This window comes from Schistocerca cancellata, chromosome 6 (genome assembly GCF_023864275.1).
Source record: "Schistocerca cancellata isolate TAMUIC-IGC-003103 chromosome 6, iqSchCanc2.1, whole genome shotgun sequence".
Lineage (NCBI taxonomy): Eukaryota > Metazoa > Arthropoda > Insecta > Orthoptera > Acrididae > Schistocerca > Schistocerca cancellata.
Genome location: NC_064631.1, coordinates 541,889,485 through 541,912,088, shown reverse-complemented (window position 1 = coordinate 541,912,088; position 22,604 = coordinate 541,889,485). Strand labels below are relative to the sequence as shown.

At 38.6% G+C, this 22,604-nt stretch overlaps 1 protein-coding gene across 3 annotated transcripts in view; it reads left to right on the top strand.

Annotated features, from left to right (window-relative positions):
- Positions 1-22,604, top strand: part of LOC126191506 (V-type proton ATPase 116 kDa subunit a 1-like) — a 278,558-nt gene that overhangs the window by 233,035 nt on the left and 22,919 nt on the right. For all 3 annotated transcript variants that reach the window (XM_049932400.1, XM_049932399.1, XM_049932401.1), the window contains exon 13: positions 9,954-10,192. In XM_049932400.1, coding sequence (XP_049788357.1) covers positions 9,954-10,192 — 239 coding nt within the window. The remainder of the gene's footprint in view (positions 1-9,953; positions 10,193-22,604) is intronic.

The window sequence follows — 22,604 nt, the reverse complement described above, 5'->3', positions numbered from 1 at the left end:
CAATTTCCTTGGGCATAATTCCCTTCAAATAAAGATATTCAATCACAGAATGGTTCTTCATTCACCGTTTTGCTTACACTACAGTATACTACACATCCTAGTGGCAAAATTAACAGAGCTGGAGCCACAAAATTTGATTTGCATACACACAAAGGGTCACCATAAAAATAGGTGGTGTTGTTTGTATGAAACAGTGTGGTAACTATCTTGGGCTATAAACTTTTCTACTGTCTCTCATACACTACATGGTGAATATTAAAGTGTCAGATTATATTAAACTGATAGTTTTGTTAATACTGCAGTTACACAAAATTATTTACTGCACAAATTTACTGATTTTTTTAATGCTACACACTAAGATACTTTTTTTGTCCAAGATGGTTGTAACACATTTTCTCACTGTAACATGTATTATCTTCTAGGTGCAAGTATACTAACATTGCTAAATCTGTAAATGCACGAAATTAAAAAAAAAACTGTAACTATGAACTTGTAAACAGCTGATTATAAACCGTTAATTTCAGTATACTGACACCAGTGAAACATTCCTTAAGTGTAAAACTCAAAAGTCAGATGTTTATTTGACGGCAACATTCACAGTTGCCCAATGATACCAAACTCATGAAATATCCTCTCTGTTAGATATGTTTATGTTGTCATTTTATAGCTCATTAAACTCTAAAAGGTGGAGTTAATACCATCTTGTTCATTGAGCGGTGAGTCAGGTTTTCTTCTTTTGCAGCAAATATTTGTAACTTTTCAAATACATCAAATAGTTTATTTTTTACTCTGCACAGAACTGTTAAACTTTCTGTAGACTCTACCTCCAGGGACATTTCTGATTCTTGAAGTGAGCACAATCCATAGATTTCTTGGACATAGTGCCTTCCATATGGTATTTTACTGTGCTACAGTCTAAAGCTCCTTCCAGTTTAGTGAATTTATGTCTTCAAGTACGTCCTATATTTTATCCCTATACCAAGCTGATTGCCATAAATCATTGTTTCTTATCTTGGCAACAGTAAGAATATTGTTGCCTAACTTTTGTGGTGTGGAGGCTTTAAACCTTAAATCCATGTTTCTAAAGAGTTTGTATATCTTATTACTTGCTTTCTCTAAGTAGTTGAGCTACACATATTTCTCTTTTATTGGATCCTTTCTTTGCTTTGTGGTCTGTACTATTTGATTCTTTTATCCTATATACAGTTTACCTATATCCTTCCCCTTCTCCAATTTAGTTGTTAGCAGCCATCACTTGTTCAAGGATCTGAATTTATTTCTGCTTGTTATGGTTGCAACTTCCACATCGGACAAGTTAGGCACCAGGCTATTGAATGATGCAAAGACAAAAAATAATGATCATTTTCAACAGTAGTGTAAAAGGGAGCACATGTTCAAAGGTATATATTGGAACTGGACATAGAACGTAGTACACATGGGTGCTAAGGCTGAATAATCTGTGCATGGAGCTCAGGATAGGAACTTGGGTAATAAGAGTTCAAAGATGTAGAAAGGTTTAAAAGTTCTGCTCAGGATAGGAAAAGATGAGCTATTGAAAGAAGGAAACATGGATCACTACTCACTGAACAAGCCATGTGCAAACTATGTTTTTAATTCCACCCTCCGTAGGTTACCATTGTGGGAAACAATACGTACGCCTTTAGGCTCAGTATACAAACACACGCCTTAAAAAGAATATTATTGGAGCAACTACCAAGAAGGAATACACAGGTACTTGTGGCCTGTTATTCCTTGGCAACTGTGGATGCCATAGTCGAATAAACATATGTAGCAAGTCGCTTTGCGATGGATGCCAGTCTCTTAACATCTATGCACAGTAAGGGGTATCTTTGTAGTCTTGAAGACAATAGAAAATGAGATCATCAACACTTCATTGTTTTGTCAAATATGTGTATCCAATCCCCATAACAACCTATTGTTTAAATACCACGAGGGAAACAGTAATATGGAAGTCTTTAGAGTGGTATTTGCAAAAATCCCAGATAGAACATGACCAACAGATAAAATGTTGAATTAAGTAGGAATAGCACTTCATGTGGGGCAGGCAGTTATCAGATCCATCATTGTGATGAAGGGTTAGGTCAGCCTTGATGACAGTGCAAGAACTTCCTACGACACAAAGTTAAAACTCTGTTAGATCTATAATTGCTCATTAGGGGCTTTGTGCCAGTTTCTGTAAACAGTACAAGAAAGCATTAGCAATGTCCGACATGTAAACTAGAGTGAAACATTTGTAGGTATTCCAGGTTTGTTTGAAGCTGTAATGTATAGCTATTGTAGAAGTTTTCATAAAAGCAGCCGTGAGAACAAACATCCGTAACACGAATATTTACTTCATTGGAAGAAGTAAAATTTTTAAGAAATTCTAGTGTTTATCATGAAATATCAAGCCAATTGAACAGTGTTCTTATCAGTTTAGTAATCTTCCAAGGTGTGAACTTCCTTACAGTTTAAAACTTTGAGCCAGTTTGGGACTCACACTACCTTCTGTGGGATTGTTCTTACTCAGTAAGCTATCCATGATGATTCATGAATCACAATTACAGTTTCAGTCCTAACAGTACTTGTCTCCTACTTTCCAAAATTCACACAAGCTTTCCTTCATATCTTGCTGGGCTACCATTCCTGGAAGAAAGTCTATTCCAGACAGAAGCAAGTCTCAGGCTAGGTTTGTTTCCAGAATAAATTTTTTGCTCAGGAGTAATTGTGTTTCCTGTTGTGTAACTTCCTTAGAGTTTAAAACTGTGTGCCTGACTTGGGCTTGAGCCTGAACTCTACCCTTTTGTGGACAGTCTTCTAACTGAGCTTATGTTATTATTATGACCAGTTGTTTATGACTGGAACATTTCCAGTTGCTTAAGATATCACAATGTTAAGTGAGTGGGTGGAGAATTCTCATCACTCTTCCATCTAATTCCAGTTTTGCAGGAAGCCACAGAATTGTTAGAGACATATTGGGCACTCATAATATGTTGCTTATTTCACACTTCGGACTTCTAAGGCATTTGGATATTGATAAGACAATTTACACATATAGGAAGAATGTACTTACGCATTAGACAATAAATTACTACTGTTAGTGTCTTCTACGAATTGTCAGTGGCATTTTACTGCATATACCACAGTAGCCTTTCAAGTATATCATAATATTGTGGTGGCACTGAAAGCGCTGCAAAATTGCTCAAGTACTCACTCAAAAGCTCAGTTCACACAATCAGTGCAAGGAATAAGAACAATCTAGATGCAGGCCTAAAATTAATGAACATAGTTTGGTCTAAAATATTTCCATTATTCACAAACACCAATTATCAGTAACTGGGTACCAACCACAAAATGTTTTACCTATGACTTAATAAGAACCTGTAGAATTTATTGGTGGGGAACACATGTTGCTTCATTGACAAATTTCTTAGCAGAACTAATTGATGTATTTGCTGATGATTTGCAGTAATCCTACCAGTACAAGTAAATACCATACATTTTTGTTGCATAATATGTAGCTTTGATAGTTTAGGAACTATTATATGCACTTTGTTATGATACTTCTTTATTGGCACAGGTGTGACAACACAACAAACTATCCTGGCATTATGAATGTCATTATTCCAGGAAACTCAATGGGCAGTCAAAATACAAAATGTGATCAGTGCAAATGATTGAAACAGCTAGTATGTGTAACTCAGAACATGGAGTGATGTGGAAGCCATGTTTGTGTTAATTGGTCTTGGTGGTAGAATTGAACTGGCTGAGCATATCGCCAGTTGAAAGTAAACAACAGGGTCAGTGGTTCTGCCCTTATCGCACATTGTGTGCAAAGTCTGTGAGAGCATTCTGCACTACTCTGCTGCAATATCCGTGTCAGCTCATCAACATCCATATCAAATGGGGATACTAAGATTCTCTCCACTGAAAAGACAAAGTAGGGACAAAAATGGCCTGGCTTCTGCCACAACTTCCACTGCAAAATCCAGCCGGAGGTCTACCATCAAAGTAGGCAACACCAATGCAGCTGTCTCCGCCAGAATGGCAGAAAATTGCTAAGGCTGACATAACAAGTGGTCTGTCTGCATCAGTGGGGACAAGGACTCATACACAGTTGAGTGGGGAAAGGAGGGTGCAGCTTCCAAGTCTATGAGCTCAGCATTGGGTGCTGCAGGAGTGATTGCCACTGGATACCCTATTCCACAGACGAAAGGAGGACAGGGGAGAGCGTAGTGGGGAAAGCAGCTGATGTGCATGGTGCCGCAGTTTTTGAGACTCTTACTGGAAAACAGTACAATGGACCCCATTGCCTGCCTGGCACAGAAACGGAGGCATTGAGGGCCAGTGAGTCATGGATGGAACTGATCGGAATGACAGGTCTGCTGCATCTGACCAACATCCGCCACAAATAAACGCCACCATTTGTGACCCACCACAACACCCAGCAGCAACACTTGATGCCAGCTGAAACACAAGGCCCAAATGGCAGCCCTGCAAGGAAAATGGAATGGGCTAATGGGCTGCTACGTTCTGCAGCATGTGACTCGGTGTGTAAGAAATGCAATAGGCCCTGCTGCTGGCACCCATGCAAATGATCCACTGGACTGCAGCTGTTCATGGGTATCACCTAATATGTGGCTAGAAAGCTGCATGATTCTCAGCAGCCTGACAGAAACTGTTTAATGCTTCCTCTAATCATCTCTCCTTGTTCTGCAGCAGTTCATCCCGCCTACATTATACATTATTCTATACTTATACCTAACAAGCACAAAATATAAATTTACTCTTATCTTATAGGTCTCCACGCATACAATCTTATTCCCACTGGTTCATCCAACACTTCCTGCTTGCTCCTCTGCCCCTTCTTTTACACATTTTCCCTTTGTTCCAACCCCACAATTCCTGGAATAACTTCTGGACTCCCATGAAACAGTATCAAATATTCCACTTGTACAATTGTTGTCCTCACAGGCAACTGGATCTTGGTGACATAGTTCCCACAACTTGATATGGCCCTTGTTATTTTGCAAAAAATATCTTTGTCTTCTTTAGAGTATAAGCATTCAAAAACATTATCCATTAGCCAACATTCTATTGCGGAATCCTTGCTGTATGGTTCCACTTCTGACACCAATTGTAATAACCTGTAGATTTGTGGAGCAAGGGAACACTGTGCAGTGCCAATCAAGCAGGCTGAAATTCCAAATTGCTGTAGTATAGCCCTCCAGTAAAGGAAGCAGCAGCATGTCTGGGACATCCAGCTGCCATGTGTGTGTTGTCGTCCCACATTACTGACAGAACACAGCAGTGGCTGAGCAATGTCTCATGACACAATTGCCTAGACTAATGGTAATATCAGGTCTGCAGCATATGTCATGGAGTGGCTTGCACACCCTGCACTGCCCAGCAGACAGAAGGCAGGTAACGTAATGGCAGTGACCTGCCCTGGGTCAAAGGCAGGCAAGTTTCTTCCCAGGGCTGGTGCTTGCCTGACGTGGTTGTGGCTCCAAGTTCTCTGATTTCAGGGCTGACTGCTCTGATGCAGAGTTGAACTACGGTTTGTGAACAGCATTCTGAATTGTGCCCAAGCATCACAGCCCCGTAGTGATAGAGATATTAGTGTAAAATGGCTAAGTATTTATATGTTTATACATTTCTGAGCTGTGCTTGCTATACCTTGCAGCATATAGGTCTATACTAAACATTTTGGTGGACGCTGGTGTGGTAGGCTTCCATCCTCTTCTGCAACGTTGTGACAGCTGTGTTATATTTTATATGGTATAGCATCTGTACTTGCCTGTAGCTAGTGCTATTGCAAACCACTTCCTAATTTGTACATTTCTGACCAAATATGGTTGGTGTGCTACACAGGGAACAGAGCACAAACACAGTTTGATAGATTGAAAAGACTGCTTACAGTCTGAACAACACATGAATTTGATGTCTGTTTGACATCGAGGATGCCAGATATGCACAGCCTATGGAAGAAGCTTAGCATAGTAAGAGATCCTCTTGCATGGAGCTCATGAACCAGACATCATAGAGGTAATTGACACAACAGGGAATGTCCTTAATCAAATGCTCCAAATTTCTTTGATTAATTTCTGAGGCAGACAAAATTCCAGAAGGCAGACTCTTGAAGTGGTAAAGCCCAAAGGGGGTATTGAACACTAAGAAATGCTGAGAGGCAGCATCTGAGAGAAACTCCAGATGTCTATTGCACAAGCTGATAGAGGAAAAATATTGGTTTTGTAATCTTACCCCGCCACATATCACCATTAAAGTTCTATGCCTCACCAAAAAGTTTAGAAAGCTTCAAGAGGTGTAAGATACACAAAAGAAAAAACTTTTTACTTATCTTCATTAACTCATTGTTGTTGTTGTTGTTGTTGTTGCCTCAAAGTCTTGTTGTGTCTAGGGGTACATTCTTGCAGCTGAAATTATGATTTAACATTCTGAGTTCCTGAAGACGAAATAACTGATGAAGATTTGCCTGTTGCTATGAATATATTTTTATTTTATCCCAGTCTTCTAAATCACAATGACTTAACAATTTTCACTTCTATCACACCACAAATTAGAGTGTTGTTGGCAAGTTTAGGAAAATGCATGTGTTTCCATCAGAGGCTTGCTCACCATTACTAATTACATTCTGTGGTACTAAAATTTCCAAAATGTTTACAAAGCAAAAGAGTTTACAGACTTTCCTGACATGGAAGAATCTTTGCTAAAATATATCATTAGTTTGTAAATGAGTCCAGTAATAAATTTAATAATTAACAGTAGACTGTGAAATTAATAATATGAATTTTAATCATGCCACAAATTTTGCAATTTCAAATATTTTTAAAAGAAGAGTAATCTTAGCTGTACATACAGAATACTAACAAATTAATTTCTTTTTACATATTTTAGCTTGAAACATAACACATGATATACAAAATCATATGAAGTTCATTCAATTAAACAGCTGAGAATGTTCACCTATGCCAGATTTGAGAGCATACAAGGTATTGGTTATTTCTATTAAAAAAAATGTAATGTTAGAGAAGGGTGAGCCATTATTAGCTCATGACAACATCAACAACAGCTCCTCTGGACACAGAACCCAATGACTAGGTGAAATGTGAGAAACATTGCTGAGTTTCAGCCAATGCTGCAGCTTGGCTTTAACCTTGCCATGTGTGGCAAAGGGAATGGGGTAGGGGTGACAAAATTTAGGTATTGCTGATGTTTTAAGGAAGATGTAAGCCTCTAAATTTTCCACCTGCCCCAATGTATTCTCACTTAGTATAGGGTCCAAATCCTGAAAGGGGGCTGATTGGGGCAGTAAATGGACTTTACCAATGATCTGAAATCCAAAAACACAAGATCCATCTTGAACAAAAATATTTTGTGCCAACTCTGACAGTGCTAAGCACTCTAACAGTGTAAGTTGCCGTTCCACATTCTTATAACACTCCATGATAGAATACTCTATTTACTATAAGATACTATTTGACACATGCAGTCTTTGCAATGCAGGACAGCCTAAGAGCCAGTAGTGTCGAAATAATTACACTGACCAATAGCCAGCCCCCTTGTCTACCAGAAACTCAGTTGATCACCCGTACATCACCAGAATTAGTGGGGTGATGCTTGTGTGGCTTCAGAATGGCTTCCGAGACCAGGGAAACTCTGAGGCCATCAACAATTGTCCTGAGGCTTACCTACTGTTACAAATGAATAACAAATGGTCTACTTTTTGGCACACCCCATGCATGCTATCATCATAGAGGCAGTGCTGCTTGAAATGTACCAGATGACAACTGATGCAGGACTGCCAGCTTGCTCACTGAGTGGAGCCAGGAGGACAGTGCCAAGAGCTCAGAAAAACTTGTGAATTGGGACGAGGATTCTTTGACTTGCAAGTACCCACTGAGCTCACCTTGGGCAAAGAAGAGCAGCATCATAACATCACCGTGCTTGAATTTCCAGTGATGTCATCACACGAAAGCTAGTGGCAGACCTCACAGAGTGCCAGAGACTGTTTACCACATGAATCTAACTTCACCAACTGCCAATTGTTGGAAAGTCTGTCCCTTGCCACTGCCTTAAGACCATGTGCTTCAGCTATCTGAGCCACTCAAGCAAAAGACGGTCAGACAAGAACAGTGCTCTAGTATGAATCTTGGGGTCAGGTGCTTATTGGACAATCAAGTCCCTAATTAGTTGGTCTTTCACAAGAGACCTTTAGGTTCGGTGATACAGTCCACATATTACTGCCCAGGGTGCTTGTGGTACTTGTTAAACTGCAACTGTTCCACCAGCCCATGGGTTTGATTTCCAAAATACTGCATGAGCAACCAAAAGAGTTCCTCAAAGTTGGGCTCAGCAGAGGGCTTCAAATTTTGTATGATTTCATACTACCCTATACTAGTGGACAGTGACAAGGTGGCAATATCATCTGGACCAGTGATATGCCTTACCTGACAGTGCAGCAACACCCAGTTCAGGTAATTCTCCCACATTTCTATAGACTTACTGAAACTGGTGAGTAGCTTTTGGGGGCAGGGAAGCAGACTTCTCTTCAGACACCTGATCAGCAATGCTTGAGACCAGAACAATTCCATGTTCTGTTTGAGCATCTCCTGCACCTGCTCCTGCTGCAGCTTTTGTTGTTCCTTGTGGAGGTCCAGCTATTCCTGCCAGCATAACAAAAATGCCAGGTCCTGGTGACCACAGATGAACACTGCAAAACAAAGTAAATGTGTTACACATGTAGGAATGCCCACATTGCCACTTTTATCATATCTGCACATCCATGACAATGCTACAAACCATACTGGTGATACAAATGTCACTATTCTAGAAAATTCGACAAGCATCCATATACAAGAGAGCAGAGAATATGAAACCACACAGAGACTGGCATGGAGAGAAAAATAAAATATGATTAGTGTGAATGACTGAAATGACTAGCATGTGGAACCCAGAGCACAGCATGATGCTAAAGCCAGATCCAAGTCAGTTGATCTCAGCATTAGAAATGAACTGGGCCGGCCTATCCCACTCCAGCAAGTATACAACAGGGTTAACAGTTCTGCCCACAGCACACTTTGTGCCTGCCACCTGTGACAGCATTCTGTTCTTCTCCCAGCATCAGCAGTTCTGTACATACCACACTGCATGCCTGCCATCAGTGACAGCATTCTGCTCTACTCCAACATAATACCCATGCCACTTCATCTGTGTCTGTATTGATGTCCAGTGGGGGGGGGGGGGGGGGAGATACTAAATATACAGTTGTAATATAACAATTTTTGACAAAATAATTTAACTGGAGAGATAAAAAAATCTACTCATCAAGAGGCAACAGAACAAACACATAAAACAAGGTTGTAATTGGGCAGGCTCTTGAAGCCAGTGGCTTCTTCTTCAGACAGAATGGTTGAAGGGGAAGGAAGAGGAGTCAAGGAAAAAGGGTAGATTTCAGGAAAGTCACCCAGAATTGCAGATCAGGGGAGACTTACTGCACAGGATGAGAAGGAAAGACCAATTCAATTGCCTTGCCCTTCTGGCTGAAGAAGGAACCACTGGCTCCGAAAGCTTACCTAATTACAACCTTGTTTTATGTGTATGTTCTGCCACTGCTTGGTAAATATACATTTGTTTGTTAACAATAATCACTGTGTTAATTTACAATTTTTTACAATTTTTTGTCTTGTTCCACTTCTTCAGTTGGTTTCTATAGACTAAACATTAATTGTAAACATCTATACTCTTATCTAAAATGTGTATCTCTAATTTGTTTTTCTGATCTGTTCCACATTTGGGAGGAATTTTTCACTGTGAATTTATGGAACAGAGACTGTAGTTAATATAAATACATATATTTTTATGCTTTTGATAGTTACTTTCCTTCTCTCTGTTCAACAAAACATTCATGTAATACAACTGTCTACTTACAGAACTGTTGACAAGTGAACATTGTGCACCAAATGTGCTCATCACATTCATCAATATGCTCCTTTTCAAGGAATCTGAAGCATTGTGTAATAGTGAAGGTGAAGACTGCTGTGATCCATACTTTTTTAAAAACCAAAGAATGGTACAGGTAGTCATGGTACTTGTGGCACTCCTTTGCATTCCGTGGCTTCTTCTGGCCAAACCAATATATATAATTCATTCCCAGAAGAAAAACAGACAGGTATGTTATAAAATATCAATATCATTTTGTGCTTTCTCCAATTTTGTATTTATTGTATGCCTATTATGTAGCTCTACCGTTCATGCATAGAGCCTTCATTTTCAGGAACGCTGATGTACCTATCAGCTATCAGAGTCAATATTATTTTCTCAGATTAGGAGCCATAACAGATACTTAAATATGCAGAAGGTGTGGCTAATTTGTCAGCCATTGTCAGGTATTTAGATTCCCATGTTGTTGCTGGCACCATCCTTAAATATTTGTCTTATGTTACCATTATCACCATTCCCATTTCTATACAAATTAATCTTACACTGCTGTGTAATCTATCTCTTCACAAGAACTGAGCTGCACACCACCTTTATTGAGAATGTTATTTATAAATGAAGTCATTAATATATGCTTGAATAATTACATGATGCTGAATTCAGGAGACATAGAGGGCAAATCAGTGGAACCTTTAATAGAGATAGGCTTAGGACTGAACCAATTTTCAAAAAGATGTAAATGCTGAAGTCAGATGACAAAGTTATTCAAATTCTTGACCCAATAGGGGATACTGAACACATACATAAAGGGCATCACAAATGGTCACACATTTGTTTGATCTATGGGAGAGCATTGTGGAAATGCTGAAAACATCTGAACTGGCAGGCATTTGAAGACAGACACCAGGTATTCCATAAAAGTCAACTTACAAAGTTTCAAGAACCAGCATTGTGTGAGGAATCTTGGGCAGCCTATACTACAGCCCCTATACCTCACTCTGTAGGGACCACAAAGACACGATTAGACCGATTACAACATGCACAGAGGCATTTAAGCAACCATTCTTCTGCGCTCCATGTGTTCAGAAAAAATCTTAACATTTGGTACAATGTATTTGAAGATGGACAGTTTCAAAACTGACTTGAACGAGGTTTCAGAAAACTTACAAAACGTTTCAGTAATCTGTTCATTGATGAATCAGAAGTGTTCAGTCCGTGACAGCGGTGTCATGCTATTATGGTTTTAGGTAGGCAATAAAATATAGGTCATTTAATTTGTTTGATTGTTGCAGTAGAGGGACCATATTGATTACATAAAAGGTACTAAAATCAGGTAGATCAATCTTTAAGACAATTCTACATAGCAGTTCATAGCAACAAAGAAGTTTAAATTTAGTGCATTTTTTATTGTATTAATATTACTGTACTTGAATCTGAAAATAATAGCCATCATCATTTCTTCCATCAAGTCAACTTATTGGACATTTTCTGCATTTTGTCTTGCCCAGTCATCGGTTGTGTTTGTACAGTTGATGCCACCTCTAATTCTCAGGTCCTTGAAGATCTTTTTTTTTTTTTTTTTTTTTTTTTTTTTTTTTTTTTTTTTTTTTTTTTTTTTTTTTTTTTGTGGGCATCATTAACATTGCCTCGTAGAATCTTCCTGGAGTAATTCTCGTTAAAGCCTAGTTGATGGGTCCTATGAGGAGCCATTCTCTTTCATTTGACCATACCATCAATGTTACTTCAGTGTGAGAGTCACCAGCTGGCTACTTTCCAGTCGTTAGGTGTTGTTGGATATTCCAATTCCTTACAGTATTTGGTTTTTGTCTTTTGTAGGCAGTAATGCAGGAACATCATTTCAGTTGCCTGGAGAGGGTTATTGTTTGGTCCAGCATATGTCGCTGCTTCCATTCCAGACCACGTTATAGATACAAGGTATGTTTTGATCTTGGAAGTTTGTGGCAACATTCCATCCCAAAGTTTCTAACATACTGCGTTGTAAAATTTGGAATCTTTTTATATTCTGTACTCCTGGTGCACAGTATCATCCAAGGAAAATAATGGAAGTTGTCAACAATATAATTCATTGCTGGTCATTTGGATAACTATTGGGAAGTTTCTACTTAACATCATACCAACTATTCCAGTTTCATTGACCTGAAGTCTGTGTATCATAAATTCTAGTTTAGACAGGACCTTTACATCCATCTCACCTTGCATAATTACATCTTTGACTAAGACTTAGGCAATAGTTGTTGGGACCTTTCATTTGACTGGTTGTAAAATTTCATCAGCCTTGATTGGTTGACTCCACTCTTTGCTTCCAAAATTCCTTTCTGTACTGCTGGCAATTACAAGTGCAACACCCTGAAGGATAGCAAATAACAAAGTGCTACTTATTGTGCATATACAATATGGTATGAAGAACAGATGGTTAATTTGTAAGAGTTTTGGGGGTTGTGCAGGATGTAAAATTACTACACAGAGCGGTTTCGTCTGGTACCAACAATGGCTCTGACTCAGCTGGGCACTGGGTCAAACTGAACTTGTTCGCCCTTTTCCAAAAAAGTTCCAGGACATTTTTTTTTTTAAGTAGATAATTGCTCTTACCAAGTCATGAACCTAGCTCCTTTTGAAGCAGTCACCTTTGCTGTCTATACATAGTTACCAACGTTTCTTGTGGTCTTGGAAGCAAATAGGGAAATTTTCAACAATGATGATTGTAAGCTCCTTTGTCACATCTCGTTGGAGTCTGTGATACCCTCATGAAGCTTTCCTTCCAGTCGCCTTTTCACTCATGGAAACAAGAAAAATGTTACAAGGGTTAGGTTGGATGAATATGTCGGATGTAGGATGGCAATAATGGAATGTCCGGCCAGATACACAGTAACAGATAAAGCAGTACGATACGGGATCTTACATTGTCATGCAATAAGAATCAGTCCTGAGAATACCACAAATCATGGTGGCAATGTTTAGTTGATTGTCACAAACATTTCAAAACTTAATTGTAAAAAGTTAGGTTCACTGTTTGACGTGGAGGAACATACTCATGGTGCACTAATCCTTTACTACTCCATGTCAAACAATGTGATCAGCGTTGTCTCTATTCTTGAAGGTTGTTGTTTGACTTTTTTCAAGCCTGGTGATCCAGACTCCACTATTCAGCCCTTTGACACATCAAGCGAGTGTAATACTGGTAGCACCGGCTTTCGTCCCCAGCAATAATCATTGACAGAAATGTGGGATCATGTCTGGCTCTATCCAGTAGTTCAGCAGAAATTCTTCATCTTTTCTCTTTCTGTTCATTTGTTAGTGTGAGGGATGAGTTTTGCATTAAGATCTGACATCACAAGCATAGTTATAGGATGGTCTTCTTGCAATAACTACCTTACGTGCTCCACATTTGCATTGGTATGTGCTGTAGATGGACAACCAGCTCTGAGATCGTCTTGCACTGAATCTCTGCCTTCATGAAACCTATTTTACCAATCCAAAACATGACTACTTGAAAGTGCCTTACTGCATATGCTTGTTTAATCATTGTCCGTGTTTCACTAGGAGTTCTCCTGAGCTTTGCTCACAAACGGGATCCATTATGTCACTGTAATTCACCAAGAGCCCAAGCAGTGTGTTGCTAAGCACAGATCTGCTACTCAGTGAGTTTGTGCAAAAACACTGCTAAGGTCATTTCAAGGGAGCACACACAAAAAGGTAACACAAAACAACAATTGTTTCTGTTTAGTACTGCAAACTCAGAAATATAAAAAACTGTCCTAGAACTTTTCTGACAAAGGGATATGTTCTATATAGGTACATCATTCTATGCTGCATCACCTCTATGCCAAGGTTAATTGATCATAGTGGCTCACAAGTGGTGGTGTGAGTTTTTTGGCAATCCATAACCAGATGTTTTCAGTTGGTGAAAGAGCTGCAGAATGTGCTGGCCAGAGCAACAATTGAACAGTCACTGCAGTGAGGCAGCTCAAGTCACCAGGGGCTTCATGGAGTCTTGCATTATCTTGTTGAAAGATAATGTTGTGAAGCTCTCGAAGATAAGGCACAGCCACTCACATTAACATGTTATAAATGTAATGGCTGCTGTACAAATTATCAGCTGTGTGAAGTAATGTGATTATGTTGTATAACCAGTGGCACCCCATACCATCACACTAGCTGCTGGACCCATACAATTATGATGAATGAACTCTGGCAATGTTCATTCTCCTTGGAACCTTCCCATGTGGATATGTCCAGTGTGATGCCATACAGAGAACTGGAACTTATCTGAAGAAAATAGTGTGGTGTCCAGAGTTGTTGTTGGGTACACCAATGTCAGCTGTCAGTGTGCCTCTGTCTGCTGCTGCATCAAGGGAAACTGCAACAGTAGTTGTCATGCTGAAAGTCCATGGTGTTCCAAACATCATCACATTGTTCATACAGATACTTATCTTGTTGCATGCAAAGAAGCCAATTTCCTGCCACAAGGTGCATAATGTGGCTATATGCTCCTCCATGACCAAGCAAACAATATGCCTGCCCTCTCAGGCACTTGTGATGTGGGACCACTGAGATCCTGCATGTGTTGAGTATGGCCCTCCTGAACTCATTGATTCCAATTTTGCTTTAGAGTCACAGAATCCTGAGCAATGTGACCAACAATATCATGGAACAATAAACTGCTGTCTTGATAGGCCATGGTCCTACAACTGTCAAATTATGGAACTTCCTGGTAGATGTTTCTCTTTCTTATATGAGGAAAAATATAATCTTCTCTCAAACAAGCAATATCCATGCACAATTTCTAAATGGGAAACCTATTACACAGTTAGTGGGGTTGTGCTGAAGTGCTAATCATAGGAATATCCAAGCATTCAGTACTCTTCATGGCAATTTGATGTTTGTTGCATATTGTCTTCATTGTGTTGCAATTTTTGCAGCATGTAGTGTATTTGAATCAATACACAATATTTTACTGTTTCAGATAGCCATTGTATTGTTATTATGAAGTTGTCAAATATTTTCCTTCATCTGGAACCTTCAAATATACATACAAATTATATGTTCATTTGCATTATCAATACGCGCTGTCTCCTCCTTGATGCACTATGAACTACACTCACTCCCATGCATCTACTATATTACAGCAATTATTATCTGGCTGTAGTACTGAAACGACATGTCTCTTTGAAGTACATTTGAATTACTGGCAACATTTCTGCACTGTAACTAGGATATATGATTTCATTTATGTATTCTTCCAAGGTCTCCATTTCCTGACGTGGTGCCATTAAATATCTTCTCGTCAAGCTGCGGCTCTCCTATGTCTCAGACACATTCCCAGATTGGTTGCTACTGATCCAGTTCCAGTGTTTCTTCATCCTACGAGCTACCCTTGTTTCGTTACTGTTGTAGATTATGATTGATCTGTGTTTATTTTCATGTTCAGTGAACAGGCTGTTTGCTACCCTTTCTTGGGTAGAGGACATGTGAGGTGGGTGTTGCAATCAACTGTTTTACAGTTTGATGTCATATCAGTACCTTGATGAAGAGTCTTGGGACCTAGACACATTCATGTGGGGTATTGATCAACTGCTCAAATTCTTGGCTTATGTGAGATTTTCTGCTTCCATTTAAGTGCATGTACGTGCTATCTCTGTATTCTAATTTTTCATCGTCATTCTAGGTTCTTTGTCTGCTTTTTGTATTTTTACAGTGAGAGATGCAATTGCTATCACACAGTTTGTTGCAATTTTTACAGATTCCTCATGAATTGTAATAGACTTTAAGTATATTCATTGTATTATCAAGAAGTTTCCATCTGCCAACACTACATGCAGTAGCATTTGGAACTTTCAACACACTGTATAAATTTGGATAGTATGGGTAGACAGTTTGTGCTATGGAATAATGTTAATACAATCATGCTCTTTGTTGGCGTGCCACATATGATACAACATGAAATTTTTTTCCTAAGAAAATATTCCTAACTATGTTATTTGGAATAAAAATTACCAGTAATTACAAAACTCAGCTATAGGAAATGTGATCTCTTATGAGTGTGTAATGTTGTCTGAGAGCAGATAACATCAGGTATAAAACATCAACAGAGAACTGCAGATTCCACTAAAGGCTAAATGTAATGGTTGTTGAGAGATGAGTATAACAAAAAATGTTGAAAATGATAGTGATACATAGCTGAACAGAGCTTGTAAACTTAAAACATGAATGACACATGTAGGAGGGAAAGATTACCACTTATGGCAGTGGGAACATTGTTATGGTAGATGATTTCATCATAGCCAATACTGTCCTTAATGTTACTGGCAGCAGCAAGGAAATAAGAACGCTAAATGATAGCTGAACTGAAATCATGAAAGCTGATAGATATTTAACCACATGTTTCTAAATTCAGTAATATCTTTATTGATTATTATGTTGTTATATCATTCTGTCCTCATCAATTTGATCCTTTGGTTATTGCCACAAAATGGTTAAAATGTTATCAAAATAATGGAATATCCACAATCTGGCCTCGGTCGCTGGAGACTGTGGTCATGCTTGTGTGAATTGCATTTGCATGTGCGTGTGCACATGTGTGTGTGTGTGTGTGTGTGTGTGTGTGTGTGTGTGTGTGTGTGTGTGTGTGTTGTTTCATTGTCTATTTGTTGCACCTATCTGTGACTTGGGATCTCTGCTATATGGTTAGTAGCAATCTGCCCTTTTCATAACATTGTCATTATTCAGTTATGGGTTTTCCATTGTTTGAATTACGTGTTTTCATGCATGAGATACTGGGAGACTGAATAAAAGCATTGTTGTGGTAGGTAGGAGGTCACAAAATTTTTAAAGGTATGTAGTTCAGAAAGACTTTTATAATTTTGTTACTGCATGATATACACCTGTTTGGCACAATGTGGTGTTGCAATGACTAATATGCATGTCATTATTTGGCTTGGTAGGTGGATGGGGGGAGGGTGGGTGGGTAAAATTTTTTAGAAGTAGATGGTACTTTAAGCATCCTAACATAAATGAGGTTGGCTACAAATGACGGATGAATTGCAACACGACAGCTACGTTTTGAGTTGCGCATTACACCATACATACTGTTCAGTGTGCACAACTGCACAAATTGGCAGTCAACAGTTGTGGCACTGTTTGGCAAGCTGATCCACCATGGCAAGGCTGTAGTGTATTGGATGGGAAAAATTCGTTTTTAATTGTTCTGAGGCCAAAAACTACATAAAAACCAAAATGACATTGGTTTTTAATGGTTCTGTGGCCAAAAACTGCATAAAAACAGAAGGACATCAGCTTCTAATTGTCATGAGACTGGTGCAGGACATGTCCAATATGCTGTCCACTGTTTTTGCCACAAGTTGAAATAGAGAAACAGCATGTTCCACAACAAATGGGAGTGTCTCAGGGCTGACATTCAGAATGAGTTGCTGCAATGCCTTCAGTTCCACTACGTTTGCAATTGGAGCAGTGAACTCAACATCTTTCAGATAACCCCACAGCCAGAAGTCACACAGTTTACGATCAGGTGATGTGGATTGAAAGGCTCTAGGGAAATGACGGTTGATAATTCTAGCATTTCCGAAATGCCTCTGTAGAATCGGCTTTACAGGTTGTGCGATGTGTGGAGGACTGCTATCTCACATATAAAACTCCTACCCACATAGCCATGCTGTTGAAGGGTTGGATTGACATTGGTGCGCAAAAGGCTCTAACGGTGTTAACCAGTGATAGTACAGCTAACAGGACCCAAAGAACCTGTCTCCTCAAAAAAATGTGGCCCTACAGTAAATGAAGACATCAATTCGGACAACAGTCACCTTTGCAGAATGAAGTGGTACCAGTTGATGTGTGTGTGGATTTTCTGTGGCCCATATTCTACATCTCTGCATACTGACATGTCTTTGGAGAAGGAAATGAGCTTTGCTCGTTCACAGAATGTTCCATGGCTGTTCATTGTCCACTTACATGAGAGCAAGAAATTCCGTACTGAATGTTTTCTTGCTGGCAGGTGAGGAGGAAGCAACTCCTGAATGTAGGTGATTTTGTATGGATAAAAATGCTTGATGTTCCATAGGATCCTAAGGGCCCGTGTTCAATTCCTGGCTGGGTCGGAGATTTTCTCTGCTCAGGGACTGGGTGTTGTATAGTCATAGTCATCATTTCATCCCCATCGACGTGCAAGTGGCCGAAGTGCCATCAAATTGAAATACTTGTATGCGGCAAATGATCTACCCGACAGGAGGCCCTAGTCACACGACATTTACATTTTACAGGCATGTCCAATGTTTGGGCAATTCCCCATGCACTGCATGTGTGCACACCACCTTTTGACTCTTCCTGCAATGCTGTGGCTGTATCTTGGAGACATGGCTGATCAGCTGGTGTTTCCGCTCTACCACATTGCACTTCAAAAGAACCTGTGTTTTAATCAAACAATGGAAAATCCAGGATGGAATGTAACAATATCAGAGAAGGAAAGTTGCTACTCACCATATAGCCTATTGTGACTCAGAATCTCTGCTATATGGTGAGTAGCAACTTTCCTTCTCTGGTATTGAACCTGTGTTTTAGAATTTTGTTATCATTTTCTCCAGACCATTAGTGGGCATCAGATCAATGCCTTTTTTTCATACTCTTTAGTGTCCAGGACTTCTGCAGGACTACTGGTGCACAGTCACTATTCTTGTAAAAGAGCTGTACATGCAGTGTGTGAGTCTTCATGGAGACAGTCTTGTTTGATGTCTTGGATGCAAACTGAAGAACAGTCATGTTCTGTATGTCTGTTGGTGTGCATGTTTTGATGCTTACAGGGTCCTCTGTTGGGCAAATTTTCATTAATTTTTTTGTTCCTTGTCTTTTTCCCCTTATGGAAACACACTTGACCTCTTAGCAACAAATAATCTTGAGTTAATAACAAGCATCAAAACTGATTCAGGATTAGTGAACACAGAGTTCTCGTAGCGAGATTGAGTATTGTAATCCCCAAATCCTAGAAAAATAAGCGAAAAATATACTTATTCAAAAAAGCAGATAAAAATTCATTTGATGCCTTCCTAAGAGACAGTCTCCACTCATTCTAAATTAATAATATAAGTGTAGACCAGATGTGGCTTAAATTCAAAGAAATAGTATTGCCAGCAATTGAGAGATTTATACCAAATAAATTAACAAATGACAGACCTGATCCTTCTTGGTACACAAAACGGGTTAGAACACTGTTGCAGAAACAACAAAACAAACATGCCAAATTTAAACAGATGCAAAATCCCCAAGATGATTCTGGTCGTATGTGAAGTATGTCAGCGGCAAGAAACAATCAATACCTTCTCTGCACAATAGCAATGGAGATACTATTGAAGACAGTGCTGCCAAAGCAGAGTTACGAAACACTGCCTTTTGAAATGCCTTCACAAAAGAAGATGAAGTAAATATTGCAGATTTCAAATCGAGAACAGCTGCCAACATGAGTAATATAGAAGTAAATATCCTCAGAGTAGTGAAGCAACTTAAATCACTTAATAAAAGCAAGTCTTCTGGTCCAGACTGTATACCAATTAGGTTCCTTTTATAGTATGCTGATGCATTAGCTCCATACTTAACAACCATATACAAACATTCGCTCAACGAAAGATACATACCCAAAGACTGGAAAGTTGCACAGGTCACACCAATATTCAAGAAATGGAGTAGGATTAATCCACTAAATTACAGGCCCATTTTGTTAATGTCGATATGCAGCAGGATTTCAGAACATATATTGTCTTCGAACATTATGAATTACCTCGAAGAAAACGGTCTATTGACACACAGTCAACATGTGTTTAGAAAACATTGTTCCTGTTAAACGCAACTAGCTCTTTATTCACATGAAGTGTTGAGCGCTATTGACAAGGTATTAAAGATTGATTCTGTGTTTTTGGATTTCTGGAAGTCTTTTGACACTGTAACACACAAGCGGCTCATAGTGAAATTGCATGCTTATGGAATATCATCTCAGTTATGTGACCGGCTTTGTGATTTCCTGTCAGAGAGGTCACAGTTCATAGTAACCAACGGAAAGTCATCAAGTAAAACAGAAATGATTTCTGGCATTCCCCAAGGTAGTGTTATAAGCCCTTTGCTGTTCCTTATCTATATAAATAATTTGGAGACAATCTGAGCAGCCGTACTTGGTTGTTTGCAGATGACGCTGTCATTTATTGACTAATAAAGTCATCAGAAGATCAAAACAAACTGCAAAACAATTTAGAAAAGATATCTGAATGGTGCAAAAAATGGCAGTTGACCCTAAATAATGAAAAGTGTGAGCTCATTCTCATGAGTGCTAAAAGGAACTCGTTAAACTTTGAGTACACGATGAATCAGTCTAATCTAAAAGCTGTAAATTCAGCTAAATACCTAGGTATTACAATAACGAACAACTTAAATTGGAAGGAACACATAAAAAATGTTGTGGAGAAGGCTAACCAAAGACTGTGTTTTATTGGCAGGACACTTAGATAATGTAACAGACCTACTAAGGAGACTGCCTACACTACATTTGCCCCTCCTCATTTAGAATACTGCTGCACGGTGTGGGATCCTTATCAAATAGGACTGATGGAATGCATCAAAAAAATTCAAAGAAAGGCAGCACGTTTTGTATTATCGCGAAATACGGGAGAGAGCATCGCAGAAATGATAAATGGAAATCACTAAAAGAAAGGCATTTGTCATTGCAATGGAATCTTCTCACGAAATTCCAGTCACCAACTTTCTCCTCCAAATGGGAAAATATTTTGTTGACACTGACCTACATAGGGAGGAATGATCACCACAATAAAATAAGTGAAATCAGAGCTTGTATGGAAAGATATAGGAGTTCATTCTTTCCGCGTGCTATATGAGATTGGAATAATAGAGAATTGTGAAGGTGGTTCGATGAACCCTCTGCCAGGCACTTGAATGTGATTTGCAGAGTATCCATGTAGATGTAGATCAGTAATATGTTGTTCAAATTTGATATAATTCTGAGCAGTGGTTGTCTTTCTACAGCATTTTGAAACTGGAACATCAATTACGGACACCTTATAGATAGGTTAAAAAAGCGCTTACCTTCTAAGAAATAAAGAAAGACCTAGTTGATAGATAGTGGGAAACAGGTAGACAACATTGGAAAACATGTAGAAGCAATGTGGATGCATATGTTCTGATGAACTGTTCATCTTCCAGTACATATACATAGAAACATTAGGAGTGAAAGTTGGAAGTATTCATAATAAAGGTTTTGGGGTGGGGGGCAGTGTTTATTAGCTCTATCCCCACTACAAACATATAGACACTTTCAATTTGAAACAGTCCTACATGATGTACAACATATACCTTGGATTATTTCTACAAGTATGGGAATAAACAACAATACTAGCCCCCATAAATTTGAAAATTAGCAGTAGATGGTTCATTAAATGACAAAACCTCAGCCCATAAAGTTCAGTAGTTCTTACAGAATCCAAGAACAGGTAGTTTGAAGTTTGAGATTTCACACAGATCTCAACTTTAACTGGGAAGTCCAAAGCATGGTCTTGGAAAATACTTTAGTTTGTCTAATGTTTCTTTTATTAATTTAAATATGAGAAACACCTTATTTCACATATTGCCATTCATGAATTAGGTATGGAGTTATTTTTGTGACAGTTTTTATAAAGACAGATGTGAGTTCTAAGAATTATGTCTGATGTTGGCCTTAGAATGACATACAGAAACATCTTTGAAAATATCTGTATTTTGAGAGGTATTCTAGTGACCTTTGTCATTAGCAATATTTCTCTTTCTTTGGAAAATAGTTGATAGTATGGTTATAATATAAAGAGTAAAATCAATATCTATGGATAATTCAGTGTTGCAACATTAGTATAGAAAGGAGTCAAATACATGAGTATACAAGTGTTGAAGAACCTGCCAGAATATATTAAATTGCTTGTTGTAGTATAATGAAATTTAGGGATGGATCCAAGAATTTTCTATTTTCCAATGTCCTTTACTCCATTGATGAGTTCTTAATGTATTCAGTTGCTGTGTAATTCATATTGTCACTAATATATAATATTTCATAGCTTTAAGCCGACCTATGGCATTGTAATGTACATCTTTGGCTTCTTCTCACATCCCACTGACATGTGTCTGTATAGCAGTAACAGTAAACTTTTTGGAGTAACTCCTTTTGGTTGCTAACAAAGACATTCATTTGTATCTTATTTAAATATGGACGAATGAAATGACATTGAGTGATATGACATAATACATAGTCCATTACTAACAACTGTAAGCTGTTTAAGCAATATAATATAAAAAAAACCTATTCTTATTTAATCCAGTAATTGACTTATAACACACTGGTTTTCCTCCAGGAGTCTGTGAAACACTGCATATGAATGAGTGTAAATGTAAATGAAAGAGCTTTACAGGAAAAAAAAGCTCAAAAACCTTTAAATAGCTCATTATGCTTATTCAAAAACATGTATGTTTAAAATGAATTTTTCTAAAGTCTGCCTATGAAACTAAAGAAAACACATACATGGTTATTGTTTTAGACAAATATATTACATGAGGCAAGCAGACTATTCTGGGTTTAAGCAGGAACCCAA